Genomic DNA, 18418 nt, shown 5'->3' with positions numbered 1-18418 from the left:
CCGGCGCGCGCCCCTTTCTATTGGCTGGGCCGGCGGCGCGAGGACATTGGCGGGGGGGGGGGCAAAGGGGGGCAACGGGGGAGGAAAGAGAAGGGGCGGGGCTTCCGGCGGCGCGCGCGGGGATTGGGCGGGGCCGGGCCGGGACCATTGCCGCGGGAGGGGGGGGGGGCGCGACCACGTCGGGCCGCGGCGGGGGTGGGGCGGCACCGGGACCACCGGGACCGGAGGAAGGAGAGCCGGGGCACCGGGGCAGCGGCACTGCTGCTGGTTCCGGCCACGGCCCGCGCAGCTCCGCCCGCGGCGGGCGCGGAAAGCGGCGGCAGCGGCGGCAGCGGAACCGGCTTGGGAGGAGCCACGTGCTCGGCGCGCAGCGGGAAGCGGAGCCGGCGCGGGTGTCCCGGGGCCGGGGGTGTGTCCGGTGTGTCCGTGTGTCCTGCCCGGCCCTGCAGAGTCGCTCCGGGATCCCGCAGGAACCGGCATGCAAGCGCTGCCTGGGGAGAGCCCCGCCAGGACCCGCCCCGCACCGGCCCCGGTGTCCCCCGGAACGGGCACCGCGCTCCCTCCGCGTCCCGGTGTGTCCCCAAGCCGGGTGACACCGGCACAGCCGAGGGGTGCGGGAACGGGCAGGAAAAGAGGGAAAACGGGACCGGTGTAGAACGGCGGGTAATAATTAATTAACGGGCCGCAAGTGGCAATTAGTGACACACAAACCGCAAACACCGCGGGGACAAGCGACAATTACCGGGACACGGCCCAGCCCCTCCCGCGGCCGGAGGCTCCGGGAAGGGCCGGGAGAGGCGAGCGCCGCCCCGGGCGGGGGAGCGCCGCGCTCGGGCCCCGCTGCCGGGGCATTCCGGGATCCCGGGCAAGGAACGCGCTCCGGACACCGGATCCGAGGGAATCCGGGGGGAATTGAGCCCGGCTGGGCGAGGGCAGGGTCGGGCGGGGTCTGGGGAAGGAATTGCTGCTCGGGAGGGAGAGGTCGGGGTTGCTCTGGGACTGCTCCCCGTGCCGTGGTGGCGATCCCGAACCTCGCGGAGCTCCGGGAGGTTCGGGTTGGGTCCATGGATCCCTCCTTGGGTCCCTCAGGTGCCAGGGGACGCTCCCGAATCCCGTGGGCAAAATCACGGAACGGTTTGGGTGGGAAGGAGATCAGAGCTCATCCAGTGCCACCCTGCCAGGGACAGGGACAGGTCCCGCTGTCCCCGGTGCCACAGGGACACTGCAGGCGTGTGGCAGCCACAATTCCCTCAATAATCAGCCCTTTCCTCACCCCAAAACTCCTCTGTCCTCGTCCTGCCCCCGTCCCCAGCCTCACTTTGTCTCCCACGATAAAAGTGAAGATTTCCTATGGAAAGGACGGATCCCAGAGTTCCTTAGCTGGGGATTGAGCTGCTCGCAGCCCGGCCCGGCTCTGTTGTTTCCGTGCCGGTCCCGCACGGTCCCCCGGGGCTGTTCTCGCTTTGTCCGTGTGCAGGGAGCAGAAGGGAAAGCGGCTTAGCCTGGGGCAGGGCTGGTGCTGACCGCAGGGAATTCCCAACCGGGCTCGTTCCCAGCCTGGGGGAGCTCAGAGCCCCAAAATTCACATTTCTGGGGTGTTCCCCACCCTGGAAGTGCCTCCATGGTGTTATTCTGTCGACTTTGTGCTGTTTGATAAAGTTTTTGTTATTCACAATTAGGTTTTTGCTTTCATTTCTCTGCTAAATTCAGTCCCGGGCAGTTCTGGAGTGCCTGAGGGTGGTTTTTATTCACATTACTCAGGCTCTGATCCGGGCCTGTCAGCCTGAACTCTACCCCTGGGGCACAGGAGGGGTCCTGCAGGTGACACCTAGGCCTCTGGTGTCCCCTCACAGCTTTGGGTCCTCTCAGCCTCCAAATAAACCCAGCTTTGGGTCAAATAAACCCAGCTTTGGGTCCTCTCAGCCTCCAAATAAACCCAGCTTTGGGTCCTTTCAGCCTCCAAACACAACACAAGGTGAGGACGTGGATTTCACATTGACATTTTTATTAACGCCAACTGTTTTAAATCTTTTTTTTTTTATTTTTGTACTCTTTTTTTTTTTTTGTTGATTTTTTTTAGGATTTTTTGTGGGTTTTTTTGTAATCTTTTTTTTTTTTAAACAATAGCACAAAAATGTCTCGAGGGGGAAGCAGTCTGACAAGTTAAATCTGATGACCTTCCGAAAAAATTAACAGTTAAGCCACACCAAATACGAATTCCTGTTAAAGAAAATAAGGAAAAAAAAGGGAGGAAAAACCAAAAATAAAAAGCTGGAACTCCAACCTTTGTGTATTAGAGGGTGGCTGGTTAGTAGGACCACGCTGCTTTGGGAGGGGATGATGGCACAGCTTCTTCATCATCATCATCATCATCATCATCGTCACTGATTTAAGGCTTCAGAATCGCATTTTCCACGGCAATGATGGAGAGGAAGGAGCAGGAGAAGCAGGGCAGCCCCGTCCCCCTGCATGGGACAAGGGGCCGGGAGGAAATGGAAATAAAATCAAACTGCACGAACCTTTCTGCTTTAATGTGGCTCTGAGAGGAGTTTCCTTTACAATCCCGACTCTGCTCGAAGGACATCAGCGACAGGGGTGGGGGAACCCAGGAGAAACAGAACAGGGCATTTTGGGGGGTTTTTGAGGTTTTTTTTTTTGTGGGTTTTTTGTTGCTGAGAGGTAACACAAAAGGGAAAGGGAACCCTACTATCCTTGGGGTGGGGAGGGGTTCAGGGACAGCTCCCCAGAACCTTGCACAGGTTCTGTCCAACCACACCTGCCTGGCCCCGGGACCTGCTGCACTCAGGGCTGAGGCCCCGCTCCTGCCTCAGGCTCTGCACTGACCTCAACACCCCTGCTTTGCTCTTCTGGGGGAGGGAGGGTGTAAAAAACAGAACATCTCTCAATAAGTGTCAGGAAAGGGGAGGGGGGTGTTAAATATTTTAACCACTGACAAGGCTTGAGGAAGTTTCACAGTTTTGTTATGCTCTATTTTATTACTATCATATTTACAGATTTTTCTCTCTCTTTTTTTTTTTTTTGTATTTTTGTATTTTTTTTTCTCTCTCTCTCTCTCTTTCTGCAGAATCGCTGATAGATTTTTTTTTTTTTGTTGCTGTTGCTGCTGTTGTTGTTGTGTTTTGTTTTTTTTTCCCGAACAGAATTTTCCCAAATTCTTGGAGTGTGTGAGCAGGAACCGATTAAACTCTACATTCACGGTCCAATCCCCACGGGCTTGAGGAGGAGGAGGAGGAAATAAAAAAAAAAATAAAATAAAAAAAAAAAAAAAAAAAAAAATAAAAAAGGAAAAAAAAAAAGGAGGAAAAAAACAAAACAAAACAAAACAAAAAAAAAAAAAAAAAGGAGGAAAAAAAAAAAAAAGAAAAATGGGAAAAAACAAACCAAAACCAAACTCCCGAATTCTTGGCAGGTGGGTCGGCGGCGGGGGCTCCTCCCGGTGCCCGGGGCTGCGCTGCGGCCGCGGCGGGCGCGGAGGGCTCACACGGGCGCGGGCGGCGCCCGGCGCTGCTGCAGGAAGTGCTGGATGCTGTCGGCGTCGCGCCGCAGCCACGCCGCGTTCAGCAGGATGTTCTCGCAGCACTGCTGCACCGTGCGCTCCGCCGACGGCGCCGGGTGGCTCTCGAAGAACGCCTGCGGGGACAGCGACACGTGGGGCGGCATGGGGACACGGCCCGGCCGGGCGGGCGGGAGGAGCCGAGGGGCTGCAGGGGACGCCGAAATTACGGAGTGCGGCGGGGGGAGATGAAAAATCAGGATGGGGAAACACCTGCAGGGGTGGGGAAACACCTGGAGAGCGTGGGGAAACTCTTCCAGAGGTGGGGAAACACCTGCAGGGGTGGGGAAACACCTGCAGGGATGGGGTGCCCAGTCCAGCTCCTGCCCTGCAAAGGATGATGATCCCCACAGGGCCAGCCTGTCCCTGAGGGATTGCCCTACACCCCTGAGAAATTGCCCTGAGGAATTGCCCTGACACCCCTGAGGGAATTGCCCTGACACCCCTGAGGAATTGCCCTGAGGGATTGCCCTCACACCCCTGAGGAATTGCCCTGACACCCCTGAGGAATTGCCCTGACACCCCTGAGGGATTGCCCTCACACCCCTGAGGGAATTGCCCTGAGGGATTGCCCTGACACCCCTGAGGAATTGCCCTGACACCCCTGAGGAATTGCCCTCACGCCCCTGAGGAATTGCCCTCACACCCCTGAGGGAATTGCCCTCACGCCCCTGAGGGAATTGCCCTCACACCCCTGAGGAATTGCCCTCACACCCCTGAGGGAATTGCCCTGACACCCCTGAGGAATTGCCCTCACACCCCTGGGGCTCACAGGGAGCACCAGTTCAACCCCTGGCCCTGCTCACACGCCCCGAACCCACCCCGGCCCCATCTGGGCACTCTCCAACAGCTCCAGACCAACCCTGGCACCCAAAACTGCCCGAGGTGACGCCACTCTGAAACCCTGGCAGGGCGTTCCTGAGTTTCCAGTTTGGATGGGCAGTGACCCCAGGCCCAGTTCAGTGCCCCCAGCCCCATTTTGCCCAGCTGAGTGCCCCCAGCCCCATTCCCTCCCCGTTTCCCAGCACTGCTGTGACTCTGCATTTCCAGCCCAGGCACCTGCCCAGCCCGGAGCTGTCCCTGCCTCCCTCCAAGCAGCTTCCCCACACTTGGCACAGCCCTCACGCCCTGCAAGGTGACACTGAGCCTCAGACCGGGCAAATTCCCCTCTCAAAGGTCAGGAATCCTCTTGGAAATGAGCTGGGACTTATTCAGGGCTGGTTTTCCCGCTCAGTGTTTTGCGATAAAATAAAATAAAATAAAATTTATTCTAATGCAAAATTTCTCTGTAAAGTAATTTCTGCTATTAAATCTTTACTAAGAAAAGTCATTAAATGATAGAAAGGACAGAGCCAGCTCAGGGCTCAGCTGATCTTTGGAATAACAATTCCTCCTCAGTGTTTTCCTAATAGGAACATGCTAATTAACCAATTAACAGCCCTATTCCAAAGTTTCTTCTTCCAAGATGTTCTTGGAAAAATGTGGGGAAAGAATAAATAATGAAATCCACTCTCAGAGCTCTACCAATGATGGAGGTTGGGATAATTCTGAATATTTCAAAGTTTCCTTTTTTGGGGAGGCTCAAAGCTGCTGCCAAACTCTGCTGGATTTTATCAAAGTTGAAATCAATGAAGAATAAATCAGTGGAAATTACAGATCACTTCCAAAATGCTGATTTAAGGCATTTCAATAAAATTTTATCCAACTTAAAGAGGTTTGGGGACGGAACAACAAAATCCACCAGGGTTTGACTCTTCCAGCCAGAGCACCCCAAGTTTATCAGCGACTAATTAATAAATTCTTTGATTAAATCTTCTTACCTTCACTTCTGCAGCCATTTTATCATTTGCAAATCCATCCACTGTGAGCTGAAGGGGAAATAAACCAACATTAAATTATTAATTCATTATTAAATTAAAGGTGAAATTCACCATTTCCAGTGGCAGATATGAGGGAAGGGCTTTTCCCCAGGGCCCCACGTACCTTTATTAATCTGGATATTAGGAATCCACCTTGGTATCGATTATAAAGCTCCTCCCAGTTGTCCCTCACGAATTTCCAAGCAGCTTTCCTGCCCTGTTTGCTGCCTCCAGCCACCCCTCCAATCACTGACACCGTGTCCTGGGGACGTACCTCTTCCTGGGGAGGGAAACAGCACCAATATTCCACATTTCCCCAACAATTCCAGCAAAATGGGTTGAGGTTTTAGGCATTTCTATACCCAATCCATCAAGTAAAGCAAAATTTTTACCCCAAAATGTAATGTGCAACTCAAAGATTGAAGGAGAAGCAAATCCCTGAGTTATCCTCAGGTTACACCCACAAAAAAAAAAAAAATCTTATTTTAACTAAAAAAGGAAAGATTTAGAGGGATTATTTTGGGTTTTTTTGGTAAATTGAGAGGTCAAACTGCATTTTGGCTTCCTGGGAATTGGTGCTGGAAGCAGAGCAGTGCCAGGAAAATTGGGATTAATTTCCACAGCACCAGGGAACCGACTGCTCTGAGCACAGAAAATCCCTGCAGCACAGCAATCAGAATTTTCTCTATTTTATTCACACTCAGAGGGTTGTTTTTTTTTAATCAACTCATTCAGAGTTTTTTTTTTAATTTGAAACCACCTTCCTCCGATTTTTTCTCAATTTGGAACCAACTCTCTCAGATTTTTGTTAATCTGGATCCAGCTCGAAATTTTGCTAATTTGGAACCAAGGCTCTCAGATTTGTGTTACTCTGAACCAACTCTCAGATTCTTCTTAATTTGGACCCAGCTCAGCCAAATTTTTTCTTAATTTGGACCATTTCAGTCAAATTTCTCTTGATTTGGACCCAACTCAAAATCCAAATTTTTCCTTAATTTGGACGCAACTTGCTGAGATTTTCCTCAATTTGGAACTTCCCCAAACTCCCAAGAGCCAGGAGGAGAATTCCTGCAGGTTCAGCCCAGCCCAGGGTGCTCCCAGGGAAGGGAACTCACTGAAAGTGCAAAGGTGAGAACTTTTTGGATCAGCTCGGGCTGGGAGATGGCCCCGAGGACACGCTCGATCCGGTTCTTCTCCTCCTGCATGTCAGCCTGCTTGTGCAGCTGCAGGGAAACACATCCAAACATTAATTCCTCGTTAATCCCGCGCCTAATGAGCCCTCTGTGGGTGCCAGAGCTGCTAATTACTCGGCAACCCTAATCAGGGACAAATTGGCCTGGCTGGTGGCGCCGTTCGTTGCGAGGAATAAAGTGATTTTCAGCGGTTTGTATAAAGGTCAGGGAGGAACTCCCAAGGGAATTCCACACCAGCAGGGACTGGGCGTGGATAAACCCCAGCCCCGAGGGGGTTTTTAGGGGGAAATGTGGGGTTCTGGGGAGCGAGCACCCACCTTTAGCATGGTGTCCAGGGTGGAGCTGTCCCCGTGCTTCAGCACAGTCACATAGACCTGGGAGGAAAGCAGAAACGAACCCATCACACTCTTGGGAACGCAGCAATTTGTGCGGAATCGGGGTGGAATTCCCACATCTAGAGAGATGCTGCAAACCCTTGGGTGTTTTCAGGAGAATTTTGGCGCTTCCCAACGCGGGGAAAGCAGGGTGGCAGAAAGCGGGGACGCTCCCTCTCGCTGCCAGGGGATGGACGGGGGCCCCCCGAGCCCCCCGGGACGTACGGGGCTCCTCAGGTCGGCGGACAGGACGTGCTTGCCCTCCACGTGCTCCTTGAAGCGGCGCCGCGCCTCCTCCAGCGTCGCCTTGTGCCCGGCCTTGCCCAGCTTGCCCAGCACCAGCCCCCGCAGCAGCGCGTCCAGGTGCCCTAGGGGACAGAAACCACACAAAAATCAGATTTTCTGTGAGCTTTGCCCAGCACCAGCCCCCGCAGCAGCGCGTCCAGGTGCCCTAGGGGACAGAAACCACACAAAAATGGGATTATTTAGGAGACAAAACTCAGCATTGAATCTTTATTTGAGCTGTGTGGTAATCCCTGAGGATATCCAGAGAATCCAGGCCTCCAGGGGTGGTTGAATGCCTCTCCCAGCCTCATTTTCCTCCCTTCTTTCCCCCCAAATCCCTGATAATTTATTGACACGCAAGATTCCCAACTTCATAGCTGAATTTCCCAACAGAAATTTTCTCCCAAATCCCTGATGATTCATTAACACACAAGATTCCCAACCCCACAAATGAATTTCCCATCATTTCCCCCCAAACCCATTATGATTTTCACCAACCCTCAATCTGAATTTCCCAGCATTTCCCACAAACCTCTGATGATTTTTATTCAATCCCAACCTGAATTTCCCATCATTTTCCCCCAAACCCCTGCTGATTTTTACTCAATCCCAACCTGAATTTCCCCCCAAACCCCTGATTATTTATCCCCAACCCCAAGCTGAATTTCCCCCCATTGCCCCCAGCCCTGATGATTCTGCCCCAGCCCAGCTCTCGTACCCTCTCCGGGCCGGGGGTCCCAGCCCAGCCTCTCCCCGATGGGCGAGAAGACGTCTCTGACGAACACCTGGATGTCCTCGTAGAAGTCCGTGTGGGACAGCAGCGTGCCCAGGATGCCCAGGTTGCAGCTCAGGTCGCTCCACACCGTGTAGTTGGGCTCGTTCACAAAGGCTTCCATCACCTTCAGCACCTCCACCGTGCTGATGATGCCAGCTCGGGCCTGGCGACGAGGAAAAAAAAGAAAAAAAAAGAGATTAATCCCCATTTCTAATAGCTCATCCATTTATTTTATTGATTATTCGGAAAATACAGGGATTAATCCCGCCTTTTAATGGGATTGCCCCATTCCCAGAGTATTTTGCCCCAATCCCAGAGGATCTTCCCTGTTCCCAGAGGATATTGCCCCATTCCCAGATGATTTTTTCCCCCCATTCCCAGATGGTTTTTCCCCCCATTGCCCGCTGATTTTCCCCAATCCCAGCTGATTTCCCCCCATTCCCATAGGATTCCCCCCATTCCCAGATGATTTCCCCCCAATCCCAGCTGATTTCCCCCATTCCCAGCTGATTTTCCCCCATTCCCATAGGATTCCCCCCATTCCCAGCTGATTTTCCCCCATTCCCAGCTGATTTCCCCCAATCCCATAGGATTCCCCCCATTGCCAGCTGATTCCCCTCATTCCCATTCCCAGCTGATTTCCCCCCATTCCCATAGGATTCCCCCCAATCCCAGCTGATTTCCTCCCATTCCCAGCAGATTCTCCCCCCATTCCCAGCAGATTTTCCCCCCATTCCCAGCAGATTTTCCCCCCATTCCCAGCTGATTTTCCCCCATTGCCAGCTGATTTACCCCCATTCCCATAGGATTCCCCCCAATCCCAGCTGATTCCCCCCATTCCCATAGGATTCCCCCCATTCCCATCTGATTTCCCCCCATTCCCAGCTGATTCCCCCCATTCCCAGCTGATTCCCCCCAATCCCAGCTGATTTCCCCCCATTCCCAGCTGATTTTCCCCCATTCCCAGCTGATTTTCCCCCCATTGCCCGCTGATTTCCCCCAATCCCAGCTGATTCTCCCCATTCCCAGCTGATTCTCCCCATTCCCATAGGATTTCCCACCAATCCCAGCTGATTCCCCCCCATTCCCAGCTGATTTCCCCCCATTCCCATTCCCAGCTGATTTTCCCCCATTCCCATAGGATTTCCCCCCATTCCCACAGGACTCTCCCCAGTGCCAGGGGCTGACCAGGGAGAAGAGGTCGTTCTGCAGCCCCAGCCTGTCGACGGGCGGCAGGGACAGGTCCCTGATGGCCGGGATCAGGCTCTCCAGCATGGCCGGGCTGTACTGCGTGCGGTAGAACCCCACCGTGCCCAGGTTCAGCTGCAGCACAGACAACAGACAGGGTCAGCGGCCAGGAACCGCACCTTTTACACCTCTCTGTGCCTAAAACAGGGTCTGAGTTTGTGTACATTTAAATAAAATTTGGTTATGCTTGTATATTTAAATAAAATGCCATTTATCGTTGTACGTAATCATATAAAATGTGATTTATACTGATATATAGTTGTGTACGTGTATCTAAAATATGTCATTGTATCTATTCATATCTATATAAAATATGTATTTGTATTTATACTTACCTAAGATTTATATTTATAGGCATTTATCTAAAAAATCTTTGTATTCATATATATTTATCTAAAAGATCGTCATACTGTTATATATTTAAAATATGCCTTTGAATTTATGCATATTTATCTAAAATACATCTTCATATTTATCTAAAATACACCTTCATATTTATCTACAATACATCTTCATATTTATCTACAATACATCTTCATATTTATCTACAATACATCTTCATATTTATCTAAAATACATCTTCACATTCATCTAAAATACATCTTCATATTCATCTAAAATACGTATGTTTATATATGTGTTTTATATATTAAAAGCATATGTAAGAAAACTATATACAGAAAACCAATATATCAAATTATGCATTAATATATATGCATATTTTTATATGCATTTAAAAAATTATAATTTTTTAAAATATAAATATATTGTATATATTTATATTCATTAAAATAATAAAATGCATAGCCTTATAATATATATAAGAATATATATATATTAAGAATTTTAATATAAATGTATTATAGTAAGATAATATATTTAATACATGGCATAAAGTATATATTGATTGTAATAATTATAATTATTATAATTGTAATGAGACAATAATACCATAACCATAATAACAGTAATTGCAATAATAATGATAACAATGACTAAAAAAACCACCACATCTCAACTCAAATCCTGCCTTTAATTTCACTTTTTTTTCCAGATTTGAATTCTCAAAGAATTCCAGTTGACATTGTAGGAAAACGGGAAAGAAAGGGGAGGAATGGGAACCAAAACTCCACAGCAGCACAGGGAAGAAAAGGAGGTTTTTCCAGAGGAAAATCAGAATTCCAAGGGGAAAGGGAAATAAAGGAGGGAGGAGGAAAATGAAATTTTGAGTTCTCACCTTGACCCACTGCTCTGGCTTGGTGTCCTTCAACACCACGGTGAGCTCGGGCTTGTCCATCAAAATCTGCATTTTGGCACAGCTGGGGTCCTCGCTCGTGCAAATACTGATGGGCACCATCCACATGGGGAAATCCTCCCCTGCAGCAGAGGGAAAATGGGCGCAAAACACTGAGAAACAGCTCAAAGCCAGCCAGGTTCAGCACTGAAAATGAAATTGGAAATAAAAGGCCCAAATCTGGAACGTCTGTTTTCAGAGGTAAAAATCTGAGGGGAAAATGACAGTTTTAATCTGGAGTAAAATGTCAGTTTTATAGAGTTGAAAATATGAGGGAAATCACAGTTTTAGAGCTAAAATCCCCAAAATCTTTAAATCAGCTTTCAAGCCAAACATTTTAATTTAGATAAGCATGGAAGGGGAGTGGAATCAGTGCTGGAATCAGTGGTCGTGCCCACCTGAGGTGTTTTAATTCCATTTATTTCAGCAGCACCACAAACCAGCTGCTCCCCAGCCCCTCAGAGGGCCCCGGCCCTAAAATTGACATTTTGGAAGGAATTTTGAGACAAGAAATGCTGCTCTCCATGCCAAGATATGGAAACCACAAGTGGGAAAGGCCCAAACTTGGATTTCCTCACATTTCCCCACCTGGATCCAGGCAGAGCACAGGCCTGGGGCTGTTCCAGCTCCCAAAATTCCTGCTTTTGGATGAAAAACCACAAAAACCCAACAATATCCCTTCAAAATTGGGATGTTTTGTGGTTTTGTGCCCACCCATTCCTGCTCCCTGCTCTCCCCTTACCAGTATATGGTCCACTGGCACAGAATTTCTTCTGGACCAACTTCAACACTTTGTCATCTTCTTGCTGAGGGAAAAAATTAAAAAAAAAAAAAAAAGAAAAAAATGCGAGAAAATGAGAAAAGGGGATGATTAGTTTAATTTCGTTTCCCTGTGTGTCATTGCCCTCTGTTTCATGGAATAATTTGGTTTACCACCCCTAATGCAAGGAAGTCCTCTAAGTCAGGGAATATTGTTAAATTTGATCCAAAATTTAGGCACAATTCCATTTTCACCACCCCTGATCCACAGGAATGCCCAAAATTTGTGGATATTGTTAAATTTTATCCGAAATTTAGGTACAATTCCAATTTTACATCCCCCAATCCACAGGAATGCCCAAAATTTGTGAATATTGTTAAATCTGATCCGAAATTATGGCACAATTCCAATTTTACCACCCCTGATCCAAGGGAATGCTCAAAACCAGGGACTATTGTTAAATTTGATCCAAAATTGTGGCACAATTCCATTTTTACCAGCCCGGACCCAAGGGAATCCTCCAAATCAGGGAATATTGCTGAATTTGATCTGAAATTAAGGCACAATTCCCTTCTTACCTGTTCAGCCTCCACGTAAATGAGTGGAAATCCCATTTGTTTGGTCCACGTGTTCATCACAGCAGCAATGGGTTTGCCACTGGCTTTTTCCAGGCTTTCCCAGAGATCCTCTGCAGGAGAAAAGGATTTGAATCAGGTTTTATGAGTGTTGGGAAAGTTGGGTTCTTACTTCACCTTTTACGCTTTTGGGTTTTGTTGAAATTTAACAGATAACAGGCAAAATTAAAATGGAAATAGTTTAAACCTCCTCAGGAAGGAGAGAGGGGATAAAGCAGCTTCTTTACTGCTAAAAAACCCCAATCGATACACGTGGTGATACAAAAATTAACATTAAATATTAAAAGAGAACAACATTTCCCTTTAGGTTTTTTATGTATTATGTCAAAAATTGCTGAGCAAACACCACGGATTGGATTTGGCTGATGGAGCTTTGATGTCCTCACTTCCACGTTTGTGTCTGATCCACAAAAATAGAAGGTTTAAAAGCAAAAATATCAGATTTTGACCTGTTTAATCACAGGATCAATACTGCAGAAGGCTCTCTTGGCAAACCAAAGAATATTTGTAGGATATTTTTCAGTGGTAACTGAAAATGTCTTACAAATGTTGGAGATCACCTCAGCCACACACTCCAGGGACAGAAAATCCCCAGGCACGCTGAATCCTCCCCGTGCAGGGCATGAAACTGGGAACAAGCCAGGAACGTCCAGGAATTTCAATTATTTCAGGTGCAAAACCAACGGTTTTGAGTCCCAAAATAACTTGTGTGCCCATCCCAGTGACCGAGTTACCTGTGGCAGCATTCCTCTGCTGGAACTTGGTCAGGTACAGGTTCATTCCTTTCCGGAAATCCTGGGAACACACAAGTGGGGATGTCACAGGGATCTCCCATCCTCCTCCTACTCTGCTTTCATCCCCAGGAAATCAGGCAAGGAATCTTCAAAATCACTAATTCCTTCTTTATTTCTCATTATTATTTTTCCCACATAAGTTCAAACAGAGCTTGACGTGGAGAAATTTTCAAAACGCAGAACAACTTCATTTTTTTTTTAAATCCCAGTAATTTTAGCTGTAAAAAAATGCCCTGAAAATCTCCAGTTCTCATCCCTTTACCTCATCCCCGATGTAGTCGTGCAGCATCCGGATCACAGAGGCTCCCTTGCTGTAGGAAATGGCATCAAATATTTCATCCACCTCGGAGGGATGGCCCACGCTGACCTGTGGGAAGCACCACAACCCCCAGTGAGAACGATCTGGGCTGCCAAAAAATTGCATTTTGCTCGTGGCAAAGTTTTAGAGTTGAAAGTCCGAGTGAAAATGTCAGTTTTAGAGGTGAAAATGTGAGGGAAAAATCACTTTTAGGGGTGAAAATCTGAGGGATTCTTTCTCTCCTCTCCCGCTGCTGGATTGTTTGAGGGGAATCTGAAAATCCCTCACATATGTCTGGGTCAGGGCTGGTTTGGATGTTAAACGTGGTTTAAGTTATGTTTTGGTGCTGGATCAGATAAATTTGGGGATCTCCCTTCAACCCTTGGCTTCCCAAAAGCAGCAAATCTTTTGTTAAATTAAGATTAAGATTATTAAATCCAGGAATAGTGGGCAAGGCACGCTCAGGGAGCGAATCACTCTAAAATGCCCTGCCGGACAAGGTTAATTCCCAAAATTTATTTTAAATAATTTGTAAAGCATTAGAATCCACAGGAATTAGATCTTTAGGAATTATAATTCCTCGGAGTTCCAAGGGAGGTTTTTGGGGCACGGGGAGAGCAGAGCCACAGAGCGCAGCCCCGGCTCCGGATCCCGCTTTGCCCAGCGGCCGCCACAAAATTCCCTTTTCAATCCCAGGGAGAAAGGGGGGAAAAAAAGGCTGTAAAAGGAGGGCTGACCTCGATGGGGTGGCTGTTGTCTAAGGCATCGAGCTCCTGGGCCCGCGTGTAGTCAGCAGACACGAACTGGGTCCAGATGTCGTACTCGGGGAAGCAGTGATCCACGCACAGGTACTCGATCCACGAGGCAAAGCCCTCGTTCAGCCACAGGTGGGTCCACCACTCCTGCAGGGCACAGAACCCACAGGGAATCATGAGTTAATTATTTTAACGCAGCGCGCTCCTCTTTAGGGGCACCCAAACTCAAGATTTTGGGCAGGATGTGAAGCAAATTTAAATTTAAAAAGGGTATTTTGGTGGTACCGTAAGCCGCCATTTAAATATTAAATTTTGTTGTCACAGTGTGCTGCTATGGAGGGGCACCCAAACACACGTTTTGGGCAGGATACGAGGCAAATTTAAATTAAAAAGGGGGATTTTGGAGGTACCATAAACCACCATTTAAATATTAAATTAATTATGTTATCACAGCATGCTGCTGCTTAACGGCATCCAAAATCAGATTTTGGGCAGGACAGGAAGCAGATTTAAATAAAAATTAAATTTTGAAGGGTTATCTACCATAAATCAGTATTTAAATATTAAATTTATTATGTTATCACAGCATGCTGCAGTTTAGGTGCATCCAAACCCAGATTTTGGCCAGGACAGAAAGCAGACTGGAATAAAAAGTGGGATTTTGGAGGGCTTAGGTACCATCAACCACCATTTAAATATTAAATTAATGCTGTTATCACAGCATGCTGCTGTTTAGGTGTATCCAAACCCAGATTTTGGCCAGGACAGAAAGCAGACTGGAATAAAAGTGGATTTTGGAGGGCTGAGGTACCATAAATCACCATTTAAATATTAAAATAATGCTGTTATCACAGCGTGCTGTTGTTTAGGTGTATCCAAACCCAGATTCTGGGCAGGACAGGAGGCAGGTTGGAATAAAAAGTGGATTTTGGAGGGCTGAGGTACCATGGTGACGAGGTTCCCAAACCACTGGTGAGCCAGTTCGTGTCCCACCACCAGAGCCACCCACTGGCGGGACGAGGAGCAGGAATTCTTGGGGTCGATGAGCAGGGCAGTCTCCCTGTGGGCGAGAGAAAACAGAGCTCAGCAGGGACGGGACAACCCCGGCGCACCAGAAACCACAACCCAAAGGAGGTGAAATTACCTAAGGGAGGAAAAAAAACCCCCCCGAAAACCAACCCACAATTTATCTCAGTGTAGCCATGACATTGTCAGGGTGAGTTCCACAGCTGCCGCAGCGCTTTGGAGCAGGAATTGTTTTATGGCATGCAAGAAGTGGAAGGAAAAAAAAAAAAAAAAAAAAACAGGCAGAAGGAGGAAAATTTAGTTTTTATTTATCAAAATGCTCCCCTAGGTAATTTTTGGAAGCTCAGCTTCCCTCTGTGCTCAGATCTTGCTCCCCTTAGTGACCCCAAAGGAATTCTGGCTGTTCCAAGAGGTGCCAACAGCAATTTCTCCTCTGTGGCACCTCCAGCCCTGCTCAGGGACCTCTGGAATGCTGAAATTCCAGGGAAAAACCTCCCAAAAAACCTTCCCAGGATGGGGCCTGCAGGTGCCCAAATGGGGCAGAGCAAACTCGGCACCAAGGGGCAAAAATTCACAGCTCCAGCCCAAAAATTCTCCTCATCCAGGATAAATATATTAAATTGTTTTCCCCACAAGGAATAAAATATCGGATTTCATCAGAATTGCAATAAGCAGGGAAAAAAATTAAAACCTGGGCTTGAATTTGTTTTGGATTTTTTAAGGCCAAATTCAAACTGAGCAGAAGAAATCCCAAATTATTTCAGGGTTTAAAGTCCAAAGCTTACAAGTTGGTCCAAATTCAGGGAAATCCTCCTGACCACCAGCACAGAAAATGAATTAATATCAAGCAAAAGTGCAAAAGCTTGATCAGAAGAAGGAAAAAAAATCAAACTGCAAAGGAAGGCGAGTTAATATTTTTGATTTTCCCACTTCCACACCTTTACTCTGTGGCTGCCAAATTTACCTACGAGGCAAAATAAACTCTCCCAACTGTGTCAGGAGATTTTATGGGAGAAAAAAGGGGCCAAGAAGGTTCTTACAATTTAAAACCCTCAGCCAGTGGCTGAATTTTGCCTTCCCAAGCTGTAACACCACCGCCAAAATCATCCAAACCAAACTAAAAATTGAAAGGATTGGTTCTGTCTGATTTGGGATGGACACCCAGCAATTAGAGCTGCCTCAAATGAATCCAATTAACTCCAAGAATTAATGAAACAGAGAGGGGGAAAGACAGTATTTTAACATCATACCTATAAGTAAACAAGGCCCCAGTTCTCCATGGCACCTTTATAAAATAAATACAAAGGTTTATTGATATTGATCCACACCTCTTCCTAAAGGTTTTTTAATTAAAAAAAAAAAATCAAATAAAATACAATTTCAGCAATAAAGTGAGTTTACTTTACCAGCAGCAAAAGTCTGCAATAGCTATGAGATCAATTTTAGGAAGAGGGTAAGGAACATTGAAGTAGTCCTTATAAAAAAGGCAGAGTTTTTAGCAGCAACCTGTAAGAAACGAGAGGAGAAATGTTCTGTTAACCTGGAACTGGGCAACACTTGGGAAATTGTGACTGAAACTGAGGAATTAGGATTGAAACTAAGGAATTATGGTTGAAACTAGGAAATTATGACTGAAAATAGGAAAATTACCATTGAAACTATAAATTTATGACTGAAACAAAGAAATTACAACTGAAAGTAAGAAAATTGTGACTGCCGTTAAGAAATTAGGATTGAAAAACTAAGGAATTATGACTGAAACTAAGAAATACGGCTAAAATTAGGAAATTACGAATGAAACTAAGAAAATTATGACTGAAACTAGGAAAAGAAAACCCCAAAACTCCCAGATTTCTGTGAATGACCAGACCCCAAAACCCCTAAACCAGACTCGGATTTACCTCCAGAGCGAACTTGCCCTTCTGGGCAAAAAACGCCCCAAAAAACCAGGAAACCAACCAACAAGAAACTCCAAGAAAAACCCAGGAAAAAAACCCCAAAACTTGCTGATTTCATAGTAACCAACAAGAAACTCCAAGAAAACCCAGGAAAAAAACCCCAAACTTGCTGATTTCATAGAGTGACCAGACCCCAAACCCATCTCAGATTTACCTCCAGGGCCAACTTGCCTGCTCGGCCTTGCCCACGGGCGTGTAGACGCGCACCAGGACACTGCATCCACAACCCGCCAAAAACCCCAAAAAAACCCCAAAAACCCCCAAAATTCGCTGATTTCAGTGAGAAACCGGACCCCAGACCCATTCCAGATTTACCTTGAGGGCGAACTTGCCCTGCACAGGCCTTACCCATGGGCGTGTAGACGCGCACCAGGACACTGCGTGCATCTACAACCCGCCAAAAACCCCAAAAAAACCCAAAAAACCCCAAAATTCGCTGATTTCAGTGAGAAACCGGACCCCAGACCCATTCCAGATTTACCTCGAGGGCGAACTTGCCTGCCCTGCACAGGCCTTACCCACGGGCGTGTAGACGTGCACCAGACATGCGTAACCCAGAAAAAATGAACAAAAAAACCCCCAAAACCCCCAAAACTGGCTGATTTCAGTGAATGACCAAACCCCAGACCTGTCTCAATTTTACCTCCAGGGCGAACTTGCCCTGCTCGGCCTTGCCCACGGGCGTGTAGACGCGCACCAGGACTCCGCTTATGTCGAGAACCCACCAATAACCACCAAAATAACCCAAAAAACCCCAAAAAACCCCCCAAACTCAGAGATTTCTGTGTGCGACTGCATCCCAGACCCATCCCAGATTTACCTCGAGGGCGAACTTGCCCTGCTCGGCCTTGCCCACGGGCGTGTAGACGCGCACCAGCACTCCGCTTATGTCGAGAACCCACCAATAACCACCAAAATAACCCAAAAAACCCCAAAAAACCCCCCAAACTCAGAGATTTCTGTGTTGTGACTGCACCCCAGACCCATCCCAGATTTACCTCGAGGGCGAACTTGCCCTGCTCGGCCTTGCCCACGGGCGTGTAGACGCGCACCAGCACTCCGCTTATGTCGAGAACCCACCAATAACCACCAAAATAACCCAAAAAAACCCCAAAAAACCCCCCAAACTCAGAGATTTCTGCGTGCGACTGCATCCCAGACCCATCCCAGATTTACCTCGAGGGCGAACTTGCCCTGCTCGGCCTTGCCCACGGGCGTGTAGACGCGCACCAGCACGCCGTCCTGCGAGCGCGCCTCCACGAAGTCGTACTCGCCCACCACGAAGGCCACCAGGTACGTGGACATGACCGGCGAGCGCGCGAACTTCACCTCCACCAGGCTCTCGTCGTCGGGGTACGGCCGCCGCTCCACCACGTTCTGACGGAGAACACACACAATCTGGGCCTTCGGGGGCTCCAAAACCTCAGTTTTTTTTACCCGAGTGTTGCGGGGCTTTTTTTTTTATGGCGCAAAGAGGTTCAGAAAAGGAAAAAAAAACCCCAAAAACGGAATTTCTAAATGCGATTTCTTGATGGATTTCAGATCATCCTGCTGGTGCTGTCTTTATCACCACTAAGACAAGTTAAATCT

At 47.9% G+C, this 18418-nt stretch overlaps 1 protein-coding gene across 1 annotated transcript in view; it reads right to left on the bottom strand.

Moving 5' to 3' along the window:
* Positions 1–3478: 3478 nt before the first annotated feature.
* Positions 3479–18418, bottom strand: part of NPEPPS (aminopeptidase puromycin sensitive) — a 31696-nt gene continuing 16756 nt past the window's right edge. The window contains 19 exon segments of the mRNA XM_063178804.1: positions 3479–3651; positions 5395–5442; positions 5558–5713; positions 6549–6656; positions 6944–7000; positions 7226–7368; positions 8004–8223; positions 9249–9383; positions 10546–10685; positions 11345–11408; positions 11941–12050; positions 12732–12792; positions 13054–13158; positions 13827–13991; positions 14790–14908; positions 16126–16155; positions 16272–16353; positions 16356–16376; positions 18005–18205. Of these exon segments, the coding sequence (XP_063034874.1) occupies positions 3499–3651; positions 5395–5442; positions 5558–5713; positions 6549–6656; positions 6944–7000; positions 7226–7368; positions 8004–8223; positions 9249–9383; positions 10546–10685; positions 11345–11408; positions 11941–12050; positions 12732–12792; positions 13054–13158; positions 13827–13991; positions 14790–14908; positions 16126–16155; positions 16272–16353; positions 16356–16376; positions 18005–18205 (2118 nt within the window). The 3' untranslated portion in view covers positions 3479–3498.

This window comes from Melospiza melodia, chromosome 30 (genome assembly GCF_035770615.1).
Source record: "Melospiza melodia melodia isolate bMelMel2 chromosome 30, bMelMel2.pri, whole genome shotgun sequence".
NCBI classification, from domain to species: Eukaryota; Metazoa; Chordata; class Aves; order Passeriformes; family Passerellidae; genus Melospiza; species Melospiza melodia.
The sequence above is the reverse complement of the archived record's forward strand: the minus strand, read 5'-3'. Positions and strand labels throughout refer to the sequence as shown.